The 22,970-nt window shown below is 46.1% G+C and overlaps 1 protein-coding gene across 2 annotated transcripts in view; it reads left to right on the forward strand.

Moving 5' to 3' along the window:
• Positions 1-22,970, forward strand: part of LOC147733251 (synaptotagmin-5-like) — a 417,434-nt gene that overhangs the window by 103,341 nt on the left and 291,123 nt on the right. The window contains exon 2 of one of the 2 annotated variants that reach the window (XM_086957813.1): positions 20,663-20,833. In XM_086957813.1, the coding sequence (XP_086813939.1) occupies positions 20,686-20,833 (148 nt within the window). In that variant the 5' untranslated portion in view covers positions 20,663-20,685. Of the gene's footprint in view, positions 1-20,657; positions 20,834-22,970 lie in introns of both variants that reach the window. The other variant, XM_086957812.1, reaches the window with a different exon arrangement.

The raw sequence follows: 22,970 nt of genomic DNA on the forward strand, positions 1-22,970 counted from the left end.
TATCTCTTCCAAAATAATCTAGAACCTTAGTAAGTTTAGCAGGGTGTCTTAAACCTTTAACATTAAAATAAACAATTTTAATACCTTTAATATTATCCAAAAGAAAAAAAGAAGCTCTAACATGGAATAAAAGGAGGAAAAGAAAATACGAAGACTAAGAAGACAACATAGACAAACACAAACAAGACCACATAACAACATAAATAGTAGCCCAGAATCGCACACTCACATATGCAAGAGTGACCTGCCTAACTAAAGCCCTTATAGAAGAACTTTATAAAAATACGCAAGTTATCAAGAAAAGAATTATAACATTTAAAACCACAGTTTCTTAGTCGAGGTCTCACGTCCGAGCATTTCGTACATATTTTAACAGTTTCTTTAGCGAATTCTTGGTGTAAGAAACTTTAATGACTGTTTACCATCAAACACAGGATCTCTCTTGCTGTTTCTCGTATCATCACCAAATGATGATTACGCAAAAACTTGAAGATCATTTAAAGTGGTTACATATGGCTTGGATTACGATGTGACAGAATTCTATGTGCCTAATCAATGTAAAAATTTTCTGGGAAAGTGAGGTGTAAAAGATCAGGTAACAATTTTTCTAAATATTGTCTACAGTTATTGCGTTCAACATCCTCTGGCAAATTAAAAATAGGCAAGTTGTACTGTCTATTGCGATATTCTAAATTTAACTGCCTGCCCTATGAGCTTTTAGGGACTGCATTGGGGTATCTTATAAGTGCCTTTTAAAAGTCTACTCCAGTGGGTGGCACAATGAGTGCTGGAGGTGCTCCAGGTCCACTAGTAGCATTTAATTACAGACCCTAGATATATGTATTTCCATTTACTAGGGTTTTACAGGCAAATGAAATGTACCAATTAATTGTAAGCCAATTTTACCATGTTTTGAGAAGCACAAGCACTTTAGCACTGGCTAGCAGTGGTAAAGTGTGTAGAGTCCTTTAGCCAATAAAAACAATTTCGGCAAAACAGGAGAGGCTATGAAAAATGTCTGAGGTAATATCACGCAATTGATGGCAGGTCTAACACAGTTGCATTATATTTTTTGAATAGCATAAGAGTAATGCTGCCTTACTTAGAGTAGTTGCGTTGCATAGGATTCTTAACAATGGATGCAGATCGAATTATAGTTTACCTTTTTTCATGGATATATGGTTTAACAAAAGTTAATTAAACAAAACCGGAATACATGAGATTAGGTAGTACTGTAATGTAAAATCACATTAAAAAAGGTTTCCAGACTACCAGGAGAGGTAAGTAAGTAAGTAAATCTTTATTGTTCGATTAATAAAAATCATTACAATCTTTGGAATATGAACAATTACAACCACATTAGTCCATAAGAGCAGTTAAAATCTGACATTTAAATAAATGAAATAAGGAAGAACCACTAAAGTTCTGTCACTTTCAACAGAAATATTACTACTATTGTGAGTAATTTATGGACAACATGCAGCACCAGAACATTAAAATCACATACACACTATCTTATAAGCAGCATTTCCTGTGTCAGTAATTTTCATATGTTCTTTGGGACTTTCTTTATTAGTAAAATCTTCCCATGTTTGCACACAATCATTACTTTATGTCAATTTCTTACTCCCTTATCTATAAGCTGACTACATGCTTAATTAGCCTTACTGTGAATAGTGTTAAAATAGGTTTATATAATTGCCAATTCCCATTACCTTTAATACAAATTTTAAACTGCTTCTAAGCAGTAAAGTGCTTATGTGCAGTGCTTGTATGCTAGGCCAAACTGTAGGATTTATATATTTTTGATCACTTAGTGGGATATCAATAAAGTGTTTCTAATTGTTCTGGTGATTCCTGCACTCCATTTAGTTCCAAATTAACATTTTTTTTACTGCTATAAGGATAAACTTGACAAATTGTCTGATTAAATGGATTACTTTCCCGGAAAGTCTTAAAATTGTTGCCTGTCGACATGTTCTCATCCCTTGCTCGTTAAAGGTGTCTTTCAGCAATGTTTGTCATTCCTGTAATAGACCAGGGCAAATACACCCACTATGTATGTGTTTCGCAGGGCAAACCCTCAAAGTCTGTAGTTGGGTGATGGCCAATTGCATATCCATCTCGGAGTACCATCCTTTGTTGGATATTGACCAAATCTTAATTTTAAAAATGTATTCTTAATAAACGGCTGATTATTAAAAGAAATAACAATCGCCTAGGAGTGTTTTTTTGGGAGAAAAAAATCGCCTCCTTGTCCTGCACCAGGGATAGAATATTTGTTGATCGATTCAAAAAGTGTTTAGAAGTATTTATATTCCTATCCTGGAAATCGTAGGACTGGAGGTTAAATGTATTTAAACTCTTGGTTAAATGAAGCCTCCAACCACAGGCATAGCCAAAATTTAGCCAGTTCTTGCCCACACATATTTGCAAGACTGCCAGGGGCAGATAAAAACATGGAATATAAGCTTTTTAGGAATGCTGACTGCCTAAATAAGTATTGACTCGGCATGCCAAACTCCAGTCGGATATTTGCATGTCCGATATTTTTCAGGATCCTAAAACTTGATTTTAAAACCTTGATTTGTAAGTTATCTAAAAATGTTGAGTCTTCGCCTCTGCAAATTACAGACCCGTAGGCTAATGCGGGAATCATCTTGGCCTTCATAAATTTAACTACATGTTTGTGACTAGGACATGCAAGCTTACCTCCCAAGGTTCAGAAGGCGAATGCAAGAGAAGTGGCTTTGGCCTTTAAGTTAGTCAAATTATGTCTAAAGGATATCCTATTGTCAAATGTGATTCCCAGATAATTATAGGTTTTTACTGTTTCAACCATTGGCCATTCGCTTTCCATATATGCCTACTGTGTATAGTTGACCCAATGGTCATAATTTTAGTTTTTTTTTATATTCATTTGTAGGCCATTTGCTAGAATATGATTATTAAAAGAACATATTAGCTGCTGGAGGTCTATGGGTGTGGGGCTAAGCAATACTGTATCATCGGCATATGCAGGTAGTTTATGTTCAATCCAGCAATATTTGGTGAATAGGCATTGGCGTTCTGTAAATATAAAGGTAAATATGCCATGAAAAGATTAAAAAAGACAAGGAGCTAAAACGCAACCTCGTTTCAAACCGCTAAAAGTTTTAATACTGCTGGTGGGGCAGGTGGTGTCGTCAAATTTCACTTCGACCCAAGTATTTGACTATAGCAGAACAAGTAGAATTGCTTCCCTTTGTAAAGTAATTGTTGCTTGTATTATCCAAGGCAATAACAACTATTTTTCTCATCTCCATTTTGCTGTATTGTGCCAATAGAACCGAATTTGAGCATTACACTGTATTGGCATATACAGTGCTTAATTTGTAAATAAAAAAAAGGGCCAGGGCCCCCGCCAGGAGACCATTGCACCTTGTACTACCCATTCCTTCTGTCAGCGCTGCCAATGACAATACCAGCGAAACTACTTACTCACACTCCAACAAGTGTGACATTTTGGTCAATTCCATATATATGGCTTGGGCAGCTGGTATTAGTCATTTTTCATGTATATTTAATTAATAAACAACTGCTGTGTTCATTTCTAAATTAGAAAAAACAGGGACACCATGTGCAGACTGTCATAAGAGCCAGTGTTGACAATTAAGTGCACTGAGTATATGCATGAAAATGAATATGTATGTGTTTATTCGTACAGTTGCCCTAAAATCCACAGGCTATTAAGACACCTTTATTTTCACTGCCATGTCATCCATCTATAATATATATGTAGATGCTCAAAGTGAAATATGCTGTTTATTTACATTGTTGAGTGTGAGGAGGGGCCAGTACTACTGAGAGCAAATGATGCAGTGAAGAGACAGGTTTGGAAATTAAGTACAGCAAAGAAAACCATTGAAATTCGCAGAATTAACCACAAGTTAAAGGCTGAGTTATGGTTCTGGCGCAAACAACTGAAATTCATCAGTTCTGGGTAACAAAGCACACAGCAAACGCCTTTAGCTTGTGGCGTTAACCCCTTCCATGCTGCCGTCGGCCATTGGCCGACGGCAGCACTACCTCGCTGGTGCTGCCGTCGGCCAATGGCCGAGGCGGCCCGCCCGTTTTTTAAAACGGCTGCACTGCCGCGAAATCGCGGAAGCAGCCAACGGGTTAAGCACCAATATCCCAACACCATAAAAACACAAAACAATAGTTAGAGAATAACATCGCAGGTGGCATGAGTTACGGTGTGTTGTGCGTTTTGTTAATCATGACTGGCCAATTTCTGCGTTTTTTCATGTTTCAGTCAGAACCACTCAGTTTCTAATTGTGCTTATATATATCATGACTGTGTTTAAGACTGACACCTCACTTAGGAGCTGATTAGGATGTCAGTCGGAAAGACTCTGAGTGGTATTTTGTTTCTCCTATTCCGATTCGGAACCCATCTTTCTGACCAAATCGGAATGCCTTCTGACTGACCGAATATGATGGTGGAAAAACGTTCGGACGGTCCGACTCGGTTCTGAATGGCATTCAGAGTAACCGAGCCTTTCGGAGCTGATTTGTACAGGTCTACAGACTGCATTTCCAACCTACATATTATGATGTCGGATTCGGACAGTCTTTACAAATCGGTTGTTCCGACACGGATTGGCTGTCCGAATCTGACTTTGGGGGCCTGTAGTGGGCCCCCCTTCACCCAGAGCCTTCGGAATGGGGCCCGTGCGGGTACCCATGGGACCCCTCTTCAATACCATGCACAGTGTGGCAGGTACCATGGGGTGCACACCACAGGGTTCACCACAGGGAGCCTGTGTAGTCGGTCGGAACACAGACTCCCATTGAAGTCAATGGGAGTCCGACCGAACGGTGTTCAGAAACATCGTGATCTGTAGGTTGGACTCCGCAAATCCAATTCGGTCGGAAACCATCCCGAGACCGAATCGGTCGAAATTCTTCCCGACATACAACGTAATGAGGCCCTTAATAGGAAATATGATTTATATACCCTCAAGCACTTTTTTCCTTCTTTGACCTGTCTCCATTAAACTTGGGAAAAAATATTTCCCCGGTAAATAAAAGAGTGCCAGATTTGTTGCTGATCGGACAAACTGATGAAAATTATACAGGTTCCCCAAACTTGTTTTTCTGTTGCCAATAAAATGGGATTTGTCACAGGAAATTGTGTGTGCACATAACTTTGAAACCATTAAATGGATACTGAGTAAATCGTAACCCCTTCGATGCTCATGATGGAACCATTCCGTCATGAGGCCAGGGGCACGAAATCCCTCTGCTGCATACAGCAGAGGGATTTCCTTTTCTCCCCTGTGACCTTGACAGCTGGGGAAGAACTTCCCCAGCTCCTGAGGCCCCCTCCCTGGTTTCTGTTCAATGACGATCAGCGTGCACGTCGCACTGTCGTCATTGAACACAAACCGAAACTGAAATGAGCCTTCAGGCTCATTTCAGGTTTACTTTCTACATGTTCAGGGGGCTATCTCAGCCCCCTGAGCACGTAGAAAGACGGGAGAGGTATCATTGGAAAGGGGAGAATCTCCTAGGAATCTCCAAGGAGGGCGATCCCCAAGCAGGGATCCACCCACTAGACACCAGAGAGGGGAAGCGGCCCCTTGGGCAAGGGCCTTCACTACCCCATAAAGAAATTACCATTATTCAGTCTTTCTGCCCCCCCTAGGGGGCAGATGGGGCAGGAGCCCCCAATCTGCCCCGCCCGGGGGGGGAGAAAGCCCACTTGACGCCAGGGATTTTTTTTTCGTGCAATTTTCTTTAGGGTGGGGGTTGCTCGAAACAGGCGCGCCAATGCCGCCCCACCCCCCGGCACCATTACAGCCTTTCTGCCCCCCCAGGGGGGCAGAAAGCCCACTATGCACCAGGGACTTTTTGGTGTGCACTTTTTTTATGGTGGAGCTGCCTGAAACAGGCACGCCAATGCCCCCATAACCCACCACCATTACAGCCTTTCTGCCCCCACTGGGGTGCAGATGGGGGCAGAAAGCCCACTTGACATCAGGGATTTTTTTTGTTCAATTTTTTTAGGGTGGGGGATGCCCGTAACGGGCACGCCAATACCGCCACCACCATTACAGCCTTTCTGCCCCCCTTGGGGGCACATGGAGACAGTAGCCCCCAATCTGCACCCCCGGAGGGGCAAAAAGCCCACTAGACTCCAGGGATATTTTGGGGCAAATCTGAATTAGGGTGGGGGCTGCCCAAAATGGCCTTTTTACCACCCCGGGGGGGGGGGGGCAAAAAGCCCAGTAGAGGCCAGGGATTTTTTTGGCAAATTTTAATTAGGGTGGGGGCATTATCATGCCCGTTTTGGGCAGCACCCACCCTAATTAAAATGTGCCCAAAAAACTCCCTGGTGTCTAGTGGACTTTCTGCCCCCCTGGGGGGCAGATGGGGGAATACATTCAATCCAATTTAAATTGGATGGGCTGCCCAAAACGGGCATGCCCATGCCCCCACCCCCTCCCCCACAAAAATTACAGCCTTCCTGCCCCCCCAGGGACAGATGGGGCAGTAGCCCCCAATCTGCACCCCCAGAGGGGGGCAGTAAGCCCAGTAAACACCAGCATTTTTTTAGGCAAATTTGTATTAGGGTGTGGCATTGGCATGCCCGTTTTGAGCAGACCCCACCCTAATTAAAATTTGCACAAAAAACTCCCTTGCGTCTAGTGGACTTTCTGCCCCACCTGGGGGGCAGATGGGGCATTATCCCCCAATCTGCCCTGCCGGGGAGGGGGTGGAAGCCCACTAGACACCAGGGATTTTTTGGGGGCAAATTTGAATTTGGGTGGGGCTAGAAAAAAACGGGCTTGCCCATGTCCCCACCCCCTCCCCCGCAAAAATTAACAGCCTTCCTGCTCCCCCCCCTGGGGTCAGATGAGACAGTAGCCCCCAATCTGCCCTCACCTGAGGGGACAAAAAGCTCACTAGACACCAGGGATTTTTTGGGGCAAATTTTTATTAGGGTGGGGGCATTGGCATGCCCGTTTTGGGCAGACCCCACCCTAATTAAAATTTGCTCAAAAAAATCCCTGGCATCTAGTAGGCTTTCTGCCCCCAATCTGCACCCCCTTGGGGGGGGGGGCAAAAAGCCCTCTACTCACCAGCATTTTTTTAGGCAAATTTGTATTAGGGTGTGGCATTGGCATGCCCGTTTTGGGCAGACCCCACCCTAATTAAAATTTGCACAAAAACTCCTTTGCGTCTAGTGGACTTTCTGCCCCACCTAGGGGGCAGATGGGGGCATTATCCCCCAATCTGCTCTGTCGGGGGGGAGCCCACTAGATGCCAGGGATTTTTTTGGGGAAAATTTGAATTTGGGTGGGGCTGCCCAAAACGGGCTTGCCCATGTCCCCACCCCACGACCGCAAAAATTACAGCCTTCCTGCCCCCCTGGGGGCAGATGGGGCAGTATCCCCCAATCTGCCCTCACCTGGGGGGACAAAAAGCTCACTAGCCACCAGGGATTTTATGGGGCAAATTTTTACTAGGGTGGGGGCATTGGCATGCCCGTTTTGGGCAGACCCCACCCTAATTAAAATGTGCTCAAAAAAATCCCTGGCATCTAGTAGGCTTTCTGCCCCCCTGAGGAGTAGATGGGGGCATTAGCCCCCAATCTACACCCCCGAGTGGGGCAAAAAAACCACTAGTCGCCAGAGAATTTTTTGGGGCAAATTTGAATTTGGGTGGGGGCTGCCCTAAACGGGCATGCACATCCCCCCACCCCCTCCCCCACTAAAATTACAGCCTTCCTGCCCCTCCCGGGGGCAGATGGGGCAGTAGCCCCCAATCTGCCCCCCTGGGAGGGGCAAAAAACCCCACTAGACACCAGGGATTTTTTGGGCACATTTTTATTAGGGTGGGGGGCTGCCCAAAACGAGCATGCCAATGCCCCCACCCACAACAATTACAGATTTTCTGCCCCCCGTAGGGAATATGGGGCAGTAGCTCCCAATCTGCCCCCCCGGGGGCAAAAAGCCCACTTGAGAACAACGATTACGTAGTCTTTTTTATGTGTGGGGGTGGGGGCTGCCCAGAATGGGCATACCAATGTACCCACCCCCCCAAAAAAATAGCCACAGTGTTTCTGACCCCTTGGGGGCATATTGGGGCAACCCCACACCCGAAATCCCCCCCAGGGTGGCAGAAAGCCGACTAAGCACTGATTTGTTTTTAGCAATATGCCTACCTGTGGATTTTGGGCCCTAGCGCAGCCGGCACATAGGGAAATCTATCAAACCTGTACATTTTTGAAAACTAGACACACAGGAAAATTCAGAATGGGATAACATGACTGGCTCTCACTAGGTTATGTTACCCAGAATCCCTTGCAAACCTAAAAATTTATCCAAAAAAACAAATTTTCCTCACATTTCTGTGTTGGAAAGTTCTGGAATCTTCGTGGATCCACAAAATTCTACCCACCCCATGTTCCCCAAAGCCTTCCAAGAAAAATGGTACCTCACTTTTGTGGGTAGGCCTAGTGCCCGCGACAGGCAAGGGCCAAAAACCTATTGAGGTGACATCAAAATTACCGAACACAAAACAGCCTGGTTTTGCAAGGTGGGGTCAGATGAGTTTTTGGCCCCGGGCTTGGCGGCCATCTAGGGAAACCTACCAAACACACACATTTCTGAAAACTAGACATCCGGGGGAGTCCAGCGAGGTTTGGCTTGAGTGGATCCCCTAACGTTTTCCTACCCAGAATCCCCTGCAAACTCAAATTTAGCTGAGAAAATCACTTTTTCCTCAAATTTTTGTGTGGGAAAGTTCTGGAATGTACATGGATCCACAAATTTCATCCCTCCCAGCGTTCCCCCAGGTCTCCCGATAAAAATGATACCTCACTCGCGTGGGTGGGTCAAGTACCCGCGACATGCAAGGGCCCAAACCCTACTGAGGCAACATCAAAATAACCTATCACGAAACAACCTGGTTTTGCAAGGGGGGTCACCTGAGTTTTTTGTCCCCGGGCTCGCGGCCATCTTGAGAAATTACCAAACCCAAACATTTCTGAAAACTAGACACCAGGGGAGTCCAGTGAGGTATGGCATGCGTGGGTCCCCCATCGTTTTCCTACCCAGAAATCCCTGCAAACCTCCAATTTAGCTAAAAAAACACTTTTTCCATACATTTGTGCATGGGAACACTGTGCCGGCACAAATGTCCTACCACCCAGCGTTCCCATTGTTCTCCCGAGTAAAATGATACCTCACTTGTGTGGGTGGGCCAAAGGCCTGTGACTAGGAAGAGCCCAAAACATAGGGATTTAGAGTATAGCACAGAGAATTCTAAGCGCTACATTTTTTAAAAAATAGGTTTTTAGCCAGTTGTGCTTTGGACACCCACAAATGTGAGGTATCATTTTACTCAGGACACTAAGGGGAACGCTGTGGGGTTGGAAATTTGTGCCGGCATGGTGATTCCACACACAAATTTGTGGAAAATGTTTTTTTTCAGCTAAATTTGAGGTTTGAATGGCATTCTAGGTAGGAAAACTATGGGGAATCCATGCAAGCCACACCTCATTGGACCCCACCGGGTGTCTAGTTTTCAAAAATGTTTGGGTTTGGTACTTTCCCAAGATGGCTGCTGAGCCCTGGGCCAAAATCTCAGGTCTCCCCCAAACCAGGTAGTTTTGCTATGAGTAATTATGAAGTCTCCACAGTACGATTTATGTAATTTCCTGTTGCAGCCACTATACCTACCCACACAAGTGAGGTACCATTTTTATTGGGAGACCTGGGAGAACGCTGAGTGGGAGGAAATGTGTGGATCAGCGCAGATTCCAGAACTTTACCACACAGAAATGTGAGAAAAAAGTGCATTTTTGAGGTTTGCAGTAGGTTCTGGGTAGGAGAATGATGGAGACCCAAGCAAGCCATGCCTCGCTGGACTCCCCCGGGTGTCTAGTTTCCAAAAATGTATAGGTTAGGTAGGTTTCCCTAGACGCCCGCCGAGCCCCGGGCCAAAAACTCATGGGACGCCCTTGCAAAACCAGGTTGGTTTGTGATAGGTAATTTTGATGTTGCCTCAATAGGTTTGGGGCCTTGCCTGTCACGGGTCCTTGACCCACCCACTCAAGTGTGGTACCATTTTTATCGGGAGACCTGGGGGAACACTGAATGGGAGGAAATTTTTGGATCCACGCAGATTCCAGAACTTTCCACCACAGAAATGTTGGGAAAATGTGTTTTTTTTTTTACAATGTTTTAGGTTTGCAAGGGATTCTGGGTAGCAGAACCTGGTGGGAGGCAGTGAAGTCACCCCATCCTCGATTCCCCTGGGTGCCTAGTTTTCAATAATGAATAGGTTTGCTAGGTTTCTCTAGGTGCCGGCAGAGATATGGTTAAAAAACTACAGCTAGGCACTTTGCCAAAAAAGGGTCATTTTTCACTGCGAAATTGAGGTGCGTCCATGTTGCGTTTTGCGCCGTATCCTTTCGCGGGCACTAGGCCGACGAGACAAGTGAGGTACCATTTTTCTCTGAAGACTTTGGGAAATGCGGGGTGGGTGGACATTTGTGGATCCACGCAGATTCCAGAACTTTCCACCACAGAAATGTGAGAAAAATGAGTTTTTTTGGACAATTTTTTAGGTTTGCAAGGAATTCTAGGTACCACAACCTGGTGGGAGGCAGTCAAGTCAGCCCATCCTGGATTCCTCTGGGTGTCTAGTCTAAAGAAATTTATAGGTTTGCTAGGTTACCCTAGGTGTCGGCAGAGCTAGGGTTCAAAAACTACAATGTTTTAGGTTTGCAAGGGATTCTGGGTAGCAGAACCTGGTGGGAGGCAGTGAAGTCACCCCATCCTGGATTCCCCTGGGTGCCTAGTTTTCAATAATGTATAGGTTTGCTAGGATTCTCAAGGTGCCGCCAGAGATATGGTTAAAAAACTACAGCTATGCACTTTGCCAAAAAAGGGTCATTTTTCACTGCGAAATTGAGATGTGACCAGGTTGCGTTTTGCGCCATTTCCTGTCGCGGGCACTAGGCCAACCCATACAAGTGAGGTACCGTTTTTCTCAGAAGACTTTGTGGAACGCAGGGCGGGTAGAAATGTGTGGATCCACGTAGATTCCATAACTTTCCACCACAGAAATGTGGGGGAAATGTGGCTTTCTTGACATTCTTTTAGGTTTGCAAGGGATTCTGGGTAACAGAACATGGTGGCAGGCAGTCAAATCACCCCATCCTGGATTACCCTGGGTGTCTAGTTTCTAAAAATGTATAGGTTTGCTAGGTTTCCGTAGGTGCCGGCAGAGCTAAGGTTCAAAAACGACAGTTACACACTTCGCAAAAAAAGGGTAAATTTTCATTGTGAAAATGTGGTGTGTTCAAGTTTGGTTTTGAGTCCTTTCTGGTCGTGGACACTATGCCTGCCCACACAATTGAGATACCATTTTTATCGAAAGACTTAGAGTAATTCAGATTTGTAAAGCAACTGTTATTACCTATTGAGTTTTGATGCATTTCTGCCTTCCAAATTAAAGACATTGTGTAAAAAAGAAGTCATTTTGAAAAATGACCAATAATTCACATGCTATTAGGAGTATTCCCAATTTTGAAAATGTCCAAAAATGTACTGTTTATACACTCTGTAATTTGTACCCATTTCAGAAATACATAGGTGTCTTTCATACCGATTTTTCCATGTATACATTTTCGCACAATAAATGCTATATACCCGGTACATAATAAAAAGCCTTTGCAAATTGCTACTCAGTTTTTAACTCTGGGTTCGTCTGCTTCTTGCTGAACCTACAAGTCCTATATATTCCCACAACTAGGAAGGTCACGGATGTAACAGTGTATTGCTTTCAAAGACTTGTCATAATTACAAGAAGTTACAGGTGAAAACGTTGACAATAAAGGCTGTTTTTTTCAACTAATTTTTAATTTTTCCAATATTTAACTGTTAGTTTCTATAAAGAGACCTTGATGGATCTACACAAATGACCCCTTTCTGAATTCAGAATGTTGTCTACTTTTCTAAAATGTATAGCTTTACAGGATCCATTGTTTCTTTCATACTCATTTTTACCATTAACTGGAAGGAGGTTGAAAGCACTAAAAATTGCAAAAATAGGCTATGTCCCAGAAAAATTCCAAAACTGTATAACAAAATGTTGGTTCTCTGACAAAAGACTGTCATTCCCTAAAAGCTGCGAAAATGGTGATATCAGCCCCACAAACCCTTTTTTGAAAACCTAAGCAGGGAAAAACCCAGAAGCTTTCATTTGTAGCCCGTTTTTCCCATTTTTCGGAAAAAAACTACAACTTTACTGTATTTTGGCTAATTTCTGGGACCCCTCCAAGGGAATCCACAAACCCTGGGTACCTTTAGAATACCCATGATGTTGGAAGAAAAAGATGCAAAGTTGGCGTGGATACCTTATGTGGTCAAAAAGTTACAGGGGCCTAAGCGTACACTACCCCAAATAGCCAAAAAAAGGCTAAGCACTGGAGGGGAAAAGGCCTAGCAGCGAAGGGGTTAAAGGCACGCAGTCCATATGGTTACCTATTGCCTTTTCTTGATTTGGAGAGATTCATTCAGCCATTCTGATGATACAATGACTTTTTTTGGAAAAGGCTCCAAATACCAGAATGTTTCCAATTGAGAATGGGGCGCAGCAGATGGCGCCAGATCGTGTGTTCTGTTTTTAAAACCACTGTCACACTTCGGCAAGCTGAAGGGGAAGGGTTTCTTTGCCTTCAATCACCCTCAGACACTGCAAAATGGGAGTTGCTGTCACATACTACTCTCACCCTTAGCAAGGCGGGATAGGAAGTAGTTATTAAACTCAAACCCCGTGCTTGGGGGGGGGGTTTGCAGGCTCCTGATGCCCCAGGGCGAATGTATTAAGCCCTTCCCCAGAAGTATTTTTTTTAAATCTCTTCTGATATTCATGCATCCATAGAAGGAAGGCAGCGGCACACAGAGAGGCAGCAGGAGGTCTGAGGGACACATATATGGATTGCACAGCTGAGGCAGAATTGAACACAGATAGGAAGTGGGGTAGGTGGAAACAGGAGAGCTGATGAGATGTGGAAGGGTCAAACAAAAGGGTGGTAGAGCCGCTCGGCGTGGCACACAGATTCTGTAGCTGGGTTAAGGCCACACAGAGGGGCAGTAGGGGCAGGTCAGCCAATCATAGTACTGGGACCGTCATTTTGCTTCTCCTATAGGGTCCTATCCCTCCTCTGCAGAAATTTAAATTGCATGGATTGCAGCACAGATGCAGGGGTCTCTGTTGAATATGCAAATACAACTTTTATTCTTCTTAATTTCTTCTTTTTCGGTAAAGCATATTTCTCTGTGAAGAAAGCTCGGCCCTCATCCGTTTCCATTTCGATCCTTTAAAGGGAACTTTCCAACCATTCTCATGTATGGTAGTTTCAAACGTAAGTGTTTGATGGTTTCACAATAGTAAACCCCACAACGTGCGTGGGATTTACTATTGCAGACCAACCCCAATTACAGCTGCCACAAATTGTTTTGTGAACTTCTAGCGAGTAGAAGATGAGGCATTTCCAGACGTGTTTCCAGACAACAACAAAAAAACCTGTGCGAATAGTGCCCACAATTCTGAAGAAACGAATGCTAAGGGACCGATTTAGTTTGAGATGTTGTTTGGCTGCCGCCTCCTCAGGCCTCTGCCCTCTGGAGGAGGACCACCATCAGATTTAGAGATCTCGGCCTTTTTGCTTCCTAGGTTTCTGTGTTCTGTTGACCCTGCTTTCTTTTATTCTGTTGTGTTGTGTTTGTCTTTCTAGGTTGTCAATAAAGCGCCGGGACACTCTTCTGAGTAGCCGAGCGCTATAAAAGACACAAAATAACATAACATAACGTGCGAGGATCCTGGTGCAGCCTGCAGGGGGGCCTTTAAAGGCTGTGAAACCTTGCAAAGCAGACGCCCAACTGGCACATTTTTTTGTTTGAAAAGAATACACTCCCAAAATAGGAGCATGATGCTCGGGGGGGTACTCTTCTTGAACGTGGGGGCCAATGGGCAACTTCTGTGCGTCTGATCCCCATCACTTGTGCGGTGAAACCGGGCAGGAACATTTAGAGCCTGATTTAGACTTCAGCGGGCTGGATAATCTCTCATAACCATGACCGATATCCCCTCCGCCATATGAGAGGTGGCATGGGACAGGATGTCCGCCATTTTTGTGATGGACCAGTGGCGTAGCTGGGGAGGGTAGGGGTGGCGGCCCAGGGCAGCACTCTTTTTGGGGGCAGGGGAGGTAAGCAAGTCATGTCCGTCGACAAAAAACTTAGGGGCCGGCTCGGTGGCGGTAGGTCTAGCTATGCCACTGTGATGGACATCCTGCCCGCCAAAGTATGAATCAGGCTCTTACTTACAGTTACCCGACAATCACCAGGGGTGGCCTAAGGCATGTCCAAGCTGTGCACCTGCACAGGGCCACCAAACCCAAGGGGCCACCACGCCAATATATATCCTTAATAATATAATCCTCTGAGGATGGATACATATTTGCATGGCGGCCCCTGGCAGGGATTTGGCGGCCTCAGGCTCTGTTCCACATCCAAACACCCTGAACCCCCCCTCTTCACTGGCCTCCGCGCTCCGCCCTACCCGGACCCCCTCTTCCGGGGCCCCCTACCTACGCACACTGAAATAACCATCACCCACTGGCAGACAGGCGACGGCGGTAGAGCTCGCCGAGGCTTTGCCTTCAGAACTCCAGTGCATCAGCAGCTCTGTACAGATCCGGGGAACCACGATTTTGGCAGAGCACTGGCCCTCCACTCAGTCAGACTCAATGCTCCCTTTAGTTGCTGCCTGAAGGATCCACCCCACAATAAGAACAAAGGCCAGCTGCTCTCTTCTCCTGGTCTATGTCTATATAACCACAGTTTTTACCATCTGAGAATGAAATCACAGGGCCGCTACAGAGGTTGTTCAAAATCATGTCGTGAGGTCGAGAAACGCTGGTAGAGGTTGAAAGGAGAATTGTGGAGACTCCTCATCTAAATGAAAGCATGCTGTTATTTCTTAAAACTGTCTCCTCCAAGTTTAATGCTGTTCTTTCCAAGAGTAAAGTTTGGGAAGAGGTAAATATAACTTTTACGTCCTATTCTTTACTTCCTGCTTTGTGGAACTATTTGATTATAGAGAGCCACTGACCTGTTTGTGGCAGTATGGCATTTCCCATGGTTCATTTGAAGTGGGTATTTTGTCCTCAAAGTAGATCAAAGGTCACAATGGCAGGTATTATCTCTGCTCATTTGTGAGACGGCCATAATCGTTCGCGCACGTTTTCTGAAATTTAGAAGTACACTAACTTTGTGGGACAGGCACCAAGAAAGCATTGACCCTTAGGACGGTAACAATCCCATCAAATGTAGCCTTTTACCGAGCATGGATTGCTGGCTGGTAGTAGCCGGCAGTGAACCCACAGTGGGATGGGCTGTAAAGTGCACTATTTGTTTCTGCCCTCTATACCGGAAACCTCTAATTATATGTCCACTAAACTGCATATTTGACGCTTCCAGTTAAGCATAAAGCCTTTCATTAAACTTCTTTAAAGCATTCTGCGCCTGTACGTGAGGCAAGAGAATCGAACGGGAGGAATACAACGATTGATCACCCGCTGACATACTAATTGATATGTGCTACTTGATCAGAAGACCATGGCTAGCTTCATAAAGTCATTTTATGCCATTATATGCAAAAGCTGCTATGTAGTCCTTTTTCTAACATCAATTGGTTGTTTCGTTATGAACCAAGAGGAAGAGCACTATTACGTTGTGGCCAGAAGATGAAAGACTACCTCTTCAAGAACTGATTAATTTGTCCCACCCCCCACCACCCCTCCGAGTATGTAACGAGAACTGTGGTGCATAACTCAAGAAGGCATGTGGGGAAATCACGTTGGATTGAACTGGCCTGATAGAAAGTAGCACCACCAAATCCATCTTGAGCTCCTTGCAGGTTCTCAATTGAGGTCGAGGTAGATTTCTAAGGTTGATCAATTACAACTGCCAGGTTTTTTATTGAATGAAATCTGAGCACAGAAAAGAGGTCCTTCGAAGGTGGGTTTTTTTTGTGTCAAAGTTTTTAGTAAAATTAGCTGGCATAGTTCACCCAGCAATTAACAACTGAACTGAATATGAGTATCGCTGGTATTCCAAGAATCTGCATGAAAACGCTGCCCTTATCGCAAAAAAAGCACAGTAAACAACTTGCAGCTTAATCCTATGGACTTCGGGATCCCCTGAATGTTCTCTAGAAAAAAGATTGTATTTAGCTATGTTTCTGTTGTAATTGACTTACGTGTTTGCTTGCTCTGGCTGTGTCTTCCCTGTTGCTCAGCTGGTATGAGTGTTAGAATGCCTGATGACCTCATGGAATATTTGGGTGCCTGGCTTGAGTGTAGGGTGTCAGTTGATGGCAGGCAGGCTGAGTGACAGGGAGGTCGCTCCTGGTGGGCTTTTATTCCATCTACCTATCTTCTTCTAATGAACTTACCCTGTAACTAAGCTTCAATAAATCCAACCTATTTTATACACCTGACTCCAATGAATTTTAATTACCACAGTTTCCTTTTAGCAACTATTGCTCGAAACAGTTCTGTGCACCTTCTAATCACCGGCCTTAATCTAGAAATATATTTAAGTTCTGTGCAGCACACACACTACAATGGATGTTTTACATGTACTATTACAAATAGTATTTAGGGGCTGCTTAGATCAGTCTTTTAACTCCAATCCTTTAATATTTGGGGGAAAGTGCCTGACACTGCACCTCAAGAAGATGCAGGAAAACTAGAAGGCTCCTTCCATAGTGCGCTCGTCCTGAAAGCAGTCTTCGTCAGTGAAGGTCCATACAGGGCTTGAGAAAGGACGTTAAGGGTGCTCGTAGAACACCTGTAGACCCATCCTTTGTCGAATCACCTAGCAAATGATTCCACATCCCATCAACCCAGACTTTACTAAGGGCTTAGTTCAAAACATGCTTAGAGTGTTAACTATGAAGACAGTTTTTGGTGCAGCGATGCTACAGTATTTTGCCGTTAGTCGTATGAAACAAGACTCAATGATTGCCTTGCTCTGGTTCAGTGTTCCCTCGATTGTCAGCTTTGATTTTCTTGTCAAGGCAATTGTGAGGCAGGTCCTAGTCTCAGCCTCAGCCTCAGCCCTGCAGCACACACCTATGTGTTATTAGCATTGTGGCTATGTTGATTCAGCGGATAAAAAGCCTAGGGATAAGGCAGGGCTCTACTTCTGTGCACTTGATGTGTATGTACAGTCTTGTGAAGCAGTGTTTGCAGTGTGAACAGCGGCAGCAGACCAACCACATTGTCCTGGTGTCGGTTTCACTAAAGACATCAGGACTAGAACATGTCACAATGGACAGATGGACAGGGTAGTTGTTAATTCTGGTGAGGAGACCAGAAACAGTTTCAATTGGATCCGAGTAGAGCCTCTCTTGTAACTGTGTTATGGGTAGCAGTGTGTTTATTGAGGAACATTTTGTGATTGATTCCTATGAGCTCAGCAAAAAGAGAAACTAAATCTTACAGTGAGAATTTTAAGTGGCCCGTGGTCTGGGGTTTAGGACCTTATCTCACCATAATGCAGCCAAGAACAGGACAAGTCGGGTAATAAAAAAAAAATATTTTCTAACTTGGAACTTTATTTTGTGTCCATGAACAGGGATGGAGACAATTTTCATGGAAACTCTGACTCTTTGTATGAAACTGAGACTGGCATTGCAACCAGTCTTAAGGATTTGGAAATGTTTAGTCCAACATTTCAAACTTGCAAAAAGAGGCAATGGGGGACTGATTTCTACCCCCACTCAAAAATACTCAAACTTAAGACACAGAATAATTTGTAGATTTCACTAGTACCAAGCCAATCAATCAATCAGAGTACTTATAAAGCGCGCTACTTACCCATGAGGGTCCCAAGGCACTGAGGGGAGGAGGGGGGTGCTGCTACTGCTCGAAGAGCCAGGTCTTGAGGAGTCTTCTGAAGGCTAGGATGTCTTAGGTCTGCCGTATGTAGGTAGGGAGGGTGTTCCAGGTCTTGGCGGCGAGGTAGGAGAAGGATCTGCCACCGAGGTCGTTCGTTGGATGCGGGGGACAGCGTTGAGGGCAAGACTGGCGGAGCGGAGCAGAGCTGGCGGGAGGGGGTGTGGAAGCTGAGTCTGCTGTTTAGGTAGTCTGGTCCGGCGTTGTGGAGTGCTTTGTGTGCATGGGTGAGGAGCTTGCAGGTGATCCTCCTGTCAACGGGGAGCCAGTGTAGGTCTTTCAGGTGGGGGGTGATGTGGCAGGGGACGTTGACGATCAGTCGGGCGGAGGTGTTTTGGATGCGTTGTAGTCGTCGTAGGTGTTTGGTTGGGATTCCTGCATAGAGTGCGTTGCCGTAGTCCAGTCTGCTGCTGACGGGGGCCTGTGTCACCAATCTTCTTGTTTCGGTCAGGATCCACTTGTAGATCCTGCGGAGTATGCAGAGGGTGTTGTAGCAGGAGGAGGAGACGGCGTTGACCTGCTTAGACATGGAGAGGGAGGAGTCGAGGATGAATCCTAGATTGCGTGCATGGTCAGTGGGTGTTGGTGCTGTTACCAGTGTGGTCGGCCACCAGGAGTCGTCCCAGGCTGAGGGGTTGGGTCCGAGGCTGAGGACCTCCATCTTGTCCGAGTTCAGCTTCAGACAGCTGCTCCTCACTTATTCGGTGACGGCCTTCATTCCCTCGTGGAGGTTGGTTTAGGCGGTGTGTGGGTCCTTGGTGAGGGAGAGGATCAGCTGGGTGTTGTCAGCGTAGGAGATGATGTTGAGGTCGTGATGGCGGGCCACTTGTGCGAGGGGGGCCATGTAGACATTGAACAGCGTTGGGCTGAGGGATAAGCCCTGGGGGACGCCGCAGATGATGTCGGTGGCTTCGGATCGGAAGGGTGGGAGGCGGACGTTCTGGGTTCTGCCGGAGAGAGGAAGGAGGTGATCCAGTCAAGAGCCTTCTCTTGGATTCCGGCTTCTAGGAGTCGTGTCTTTAGAGTGCGATGGCAGACTGTGTCGAAGGCGGCTGACAGGTCCAGGAGGATGAAGGCTGATGTTTCGCCATTGTCTAGTTGGCGCCTGATGTCGTCTGTGGCAGCGATGAGGGCTGTCTCAGTGCTGTGGTTTCGTCTGAATCCGGACTGGGACGGGTCCAAGATGTTGTTGTCTTCGAGGTGGCGGGCCAGTTGCATGTTGACGATTTTCTCGATGACCTATGCTGGGAACGGGAGCAGGGAGATGGGCCGGAAGTTCTTGAGGTCCTTGGGGTCCCCTTTGGGCTTCTTGAGGAGGGCGTTGATTTCAGCGTGCTTCCAGCTTTCTGGGAATGTCGCTGTTTCAAAGGAGATGTTCATGACCTTCGGCAGTTGGGGTGCAATGGCTGCGTCTGCTTTGTTGAATGCATGGTGTGGGCACGGGTCAGACAGAGATCCTGAGTAAATGGAGTTCATGACCTTGCGTGTCTCGTCGTCATTGACTTTGGACCAGGAGGCCAGGCGGTTGGCGCTGGTGGTGTTCACAGGGGAGGTGGAGTCTGGCGTAGTTGGGGCGGTTGTGGTGTTGAAGCTGTCGTGGATGTCAGCAATCTTGCGGTGGAAGAAGATGGCTAATAAGTCGCACAGTTCTTGTGAGGGTGGGATGTCGTTGGCGCTAGGGTTGGAGAGTTCCTTTACGATGCTGAAGAGCTCTTTGCTGTTGTGTGCATTGTTATCCAAGCGATCTTTGAAGGAGGATCTCTTGGATAATCTGATGAGGTGGTGGTGTCTGCAGGTGGCGTCCTTGTGGGCTGCGTGGTTTTCCGGTGTGCTTTCGTGGAGCCATGTCTTCTCCAGTTTCCGGCATGCGCATTTAGAGGTCTGGAGCTCGTCGGTGAACCAGGTGGCTCCTTTGTTGGCGTGGCTGTTGGAGGGTTTCTTGAGCGGGGCAAGGGTGTTGGCGGAGTTGTCGATCCACTGTCTGAGGTTTCGGGCTGTGGCGTCTCAGTTGGTGGGGTCGATGGGTAGGTTCTTGGCAAGGGAGGTGATCAGCTGGTCTTCGGTGACTTGGCTCCACCAGCGGCGAGGCAGCTGTTGGGTGAGGTGGTGCGTGGTTGGTTTCTTGAAGGTGAAGTGGATGCAGCAGTGGTCGGTCCAGTGGAGTTCAGTGGTGTGGTCAAAGGCGACGTGGGAGTCTGTGGAGAAGACAGGATCCAGCATATGGCCGGCGGCGTGGGTGGGTGTGGTGTTGAGTTGTCTGAGGCCCAGGTTGGGTAGGTTGTCTATCAGGGTGGCGGAGTTGGCGTCGTTGTTGTTCTCGAGGTGGAAGTTCAGGTCCCCGAGGAGCATGAAGTCCGTGGAGGCGAGTGCGTGGTGCTGGTGAGGTTGGCGATGGAGTCGCTGAACTGAGCCCAGGGTCCGGGGGGTCTGTAGAGGTGTGTCCCTCTGAGGGTGGTGTTGGGGTCGGTGTGGATCCGGAAGTGCAGGTGTTCGGGGTGTTGAAGGTGTCGTCTGCGTGGGTGGTGACATTGAGGGTGGACTAGTGGACGATGGCTATGCCAACAACTGCGCAGCCTGAGATCGTACATGACAATCACTGACTTTAGCCTCCTCTCTTCTCTTTCAGCGCAGCTGACTTATGTGTGGACCGCAGGATGTTCGTATCCCTCTTCCTGACGCTCCCCAGCACTGCGAAGTATGGCCTCTTGGCGCTGGCACTGGCACTGTTCCTCTTTGCTGTTCTGATTCTAGCATGCCAGATGTGCAGGTATTACAAATTTCGAACAGGCACCACAAGGGGAGGTAGGTCACGTTGTCCGAAGCAAAGCGCACTGTGATAAGTGAGTGAATCGCCTTGAAAATGTCCTGGTGAAACCATATAACGATTTTGTTAATTTTTCCTGTCTGTCTTATTAGCAAAATAACACTTTATCATAGACCTTTTATCCCAGATATGACTCGCATTTCTGCACATTTCTTATTATTTTCTTATATTTGTGTATTTGTTTAACAAACACTCATTTCTGTATTTTTGGTGTATTGTTTTGTAGTTCAAATCATCATAAATTTCAGGCAGTGGTCCCCGGGTTCTAGTAATGACAAAGTGGGTGTCCATGGATTACAATATTGAGAGAGTGGGGGTCCCTGGGTTCCAGTAATGATTAAGTGAGGGGTCCTCAGAAGTCTAAAGGTGAAGAACCACTGTTCTATTCCATCCTTACATGTTTTAGGTGGTCCACAGATTACAGCATGAGAAATTAAATAAAGTTTACTCTTAACAGAGACACCTCCAGCACTACGTTATCATTTATCCTGTTAATTTGTTAGTCATTTCTTAGGTGTCACATGCTTTCACTTGTCACTTCAATGTACCAAAAATAGCCAACTAAAGCAATCATCTGATCAAGTGCTTTTGTTTAATATTTATTCTTTGTGGGATTAACATGAAGTCAATTTACCCAGCGACACCTGAAAATTACCATTGTGCGAAGTTGAACATTTTTTGTAAATGTTGCCAAATTAGTGAAGGTTGCAAACACTTTTCGGCTTACCATTTTCACATAAAATGTATGACTTTTGTGACATTTTATGTCACTTTTGTCCTCATTTATACACTTTACAGAAAAACTTTAGTGTTTGTCTCCTCTGCAACGTCATTGTGTATAAAAAAAATATCAATTTAAACAGGACAGGAAAAAGCGGAGCAATTGTGCAAAAAGAATCAAAGTAGATATTAGGATCATCTTTCTACATTTCGACACTCAATGTTGTCGTGGACCTACACAGGACTCATGAGGCCTAGGGGCAAGAGCTAACAAAACACACAACCAAACAGTATGAAGGTATGGGCTGGAAGTCGAGAGCGACCGCCGCCCGTTTATTTAAGCTCTCTTGCCACGCCTGGCCAGAGAGTGATACAATGTATTGAAGCCCTTCCGGGCCAGCATCCGAGTCCTGCATGTGCGGTATCTAGACCACTACATCCCTTGCCAAGTTAGTGTTCAAACAAAGGAACAGTTCAACATACAAAGGCTTTGAACCTTTAACTGGGTCTGGGGTTGGGTCTCAGATTGTACCATTGTTATCGAGACCCCTGACTCTCTTCAAGGCTGTGAGGTGGCGAGGGATTTCTGGTAATGTTTATGTCTAGTTCTGCGGTCGGAGTTTGAGAGAAATCCGCCACGGTTGGTTCTTCGTCAGGGCGTGATGTGGTGCCCTCAACCAGTGCTTCTCCGCCCTCTACATGTCTGGGAAAACCTCGGTCTGTGTCAGACCGTTGGATTTTCTTGAACCAGGATATATTTCTGGTGATTGTTTCTTCTGCTCGCTGCGTTGTGAGCGCAGTACCATTGATTTTTGTAATGGTCCACGGTCCAGGCTCATACGCGGTTCTGAACTTTCCCCCACTGCGATGGTTCTGGACTAGGACAGTACCCTTGGGGTACTGATGTGGGGCTTAGCTCTCCTCGCCAGCTGACCCACTCATTAGTTGCTGCTTGTCATGCTTGGAGGTTGGCGGGGTCATATAGCTCTGGGACCCAGCTATTGGTCACAAGAATTGTGTCCCGGCAATGTCTGGTTAGCATCAGGGACCAAGGTGACCTCTTCGTTGTGCAGTGCGGGGTGCTGGGGTGCTGCGGTACTCCCGCAGGAACCGTTGAAGTGAAATTTCAGGGTCGGATTGTTCTGCCACTGCGATCCGGAGGATCTTGTTGAGTATCCGCATGAAGCGTTCGGCTTCGCCATTGGCCTGCGGCCTTTGCTGGGTGATTCGATGATGGTGAACTTCGAGTACAGCAAGTAGGTTTTTGAACTCTTCTCCTTGAAACAGAGGTCCGTTGTCTGTCTTGATTTCATGGGGTAACCCAAATAGTCTGGCTGTAGGTGAGCAAAGGACATAGACGCAATCACTTCAACTATGGGGTACTTTGAATAGCTG

This window comes from Lissotriton vulgaris, chromosome 2_1 (assembly GCF_964263255.1).
Source record: "Lissotriton vulgaris chromosome 2_1, aLisVul1.2, whole genome shotgun sequence".
In the NCBI taxonomy this organism is placed as follows: Eukaryota; Metazoa; Chordata; class Amphibia; order Caudata; family Salamandridae; genus Lissotriton; species Lissotriton vulgaris.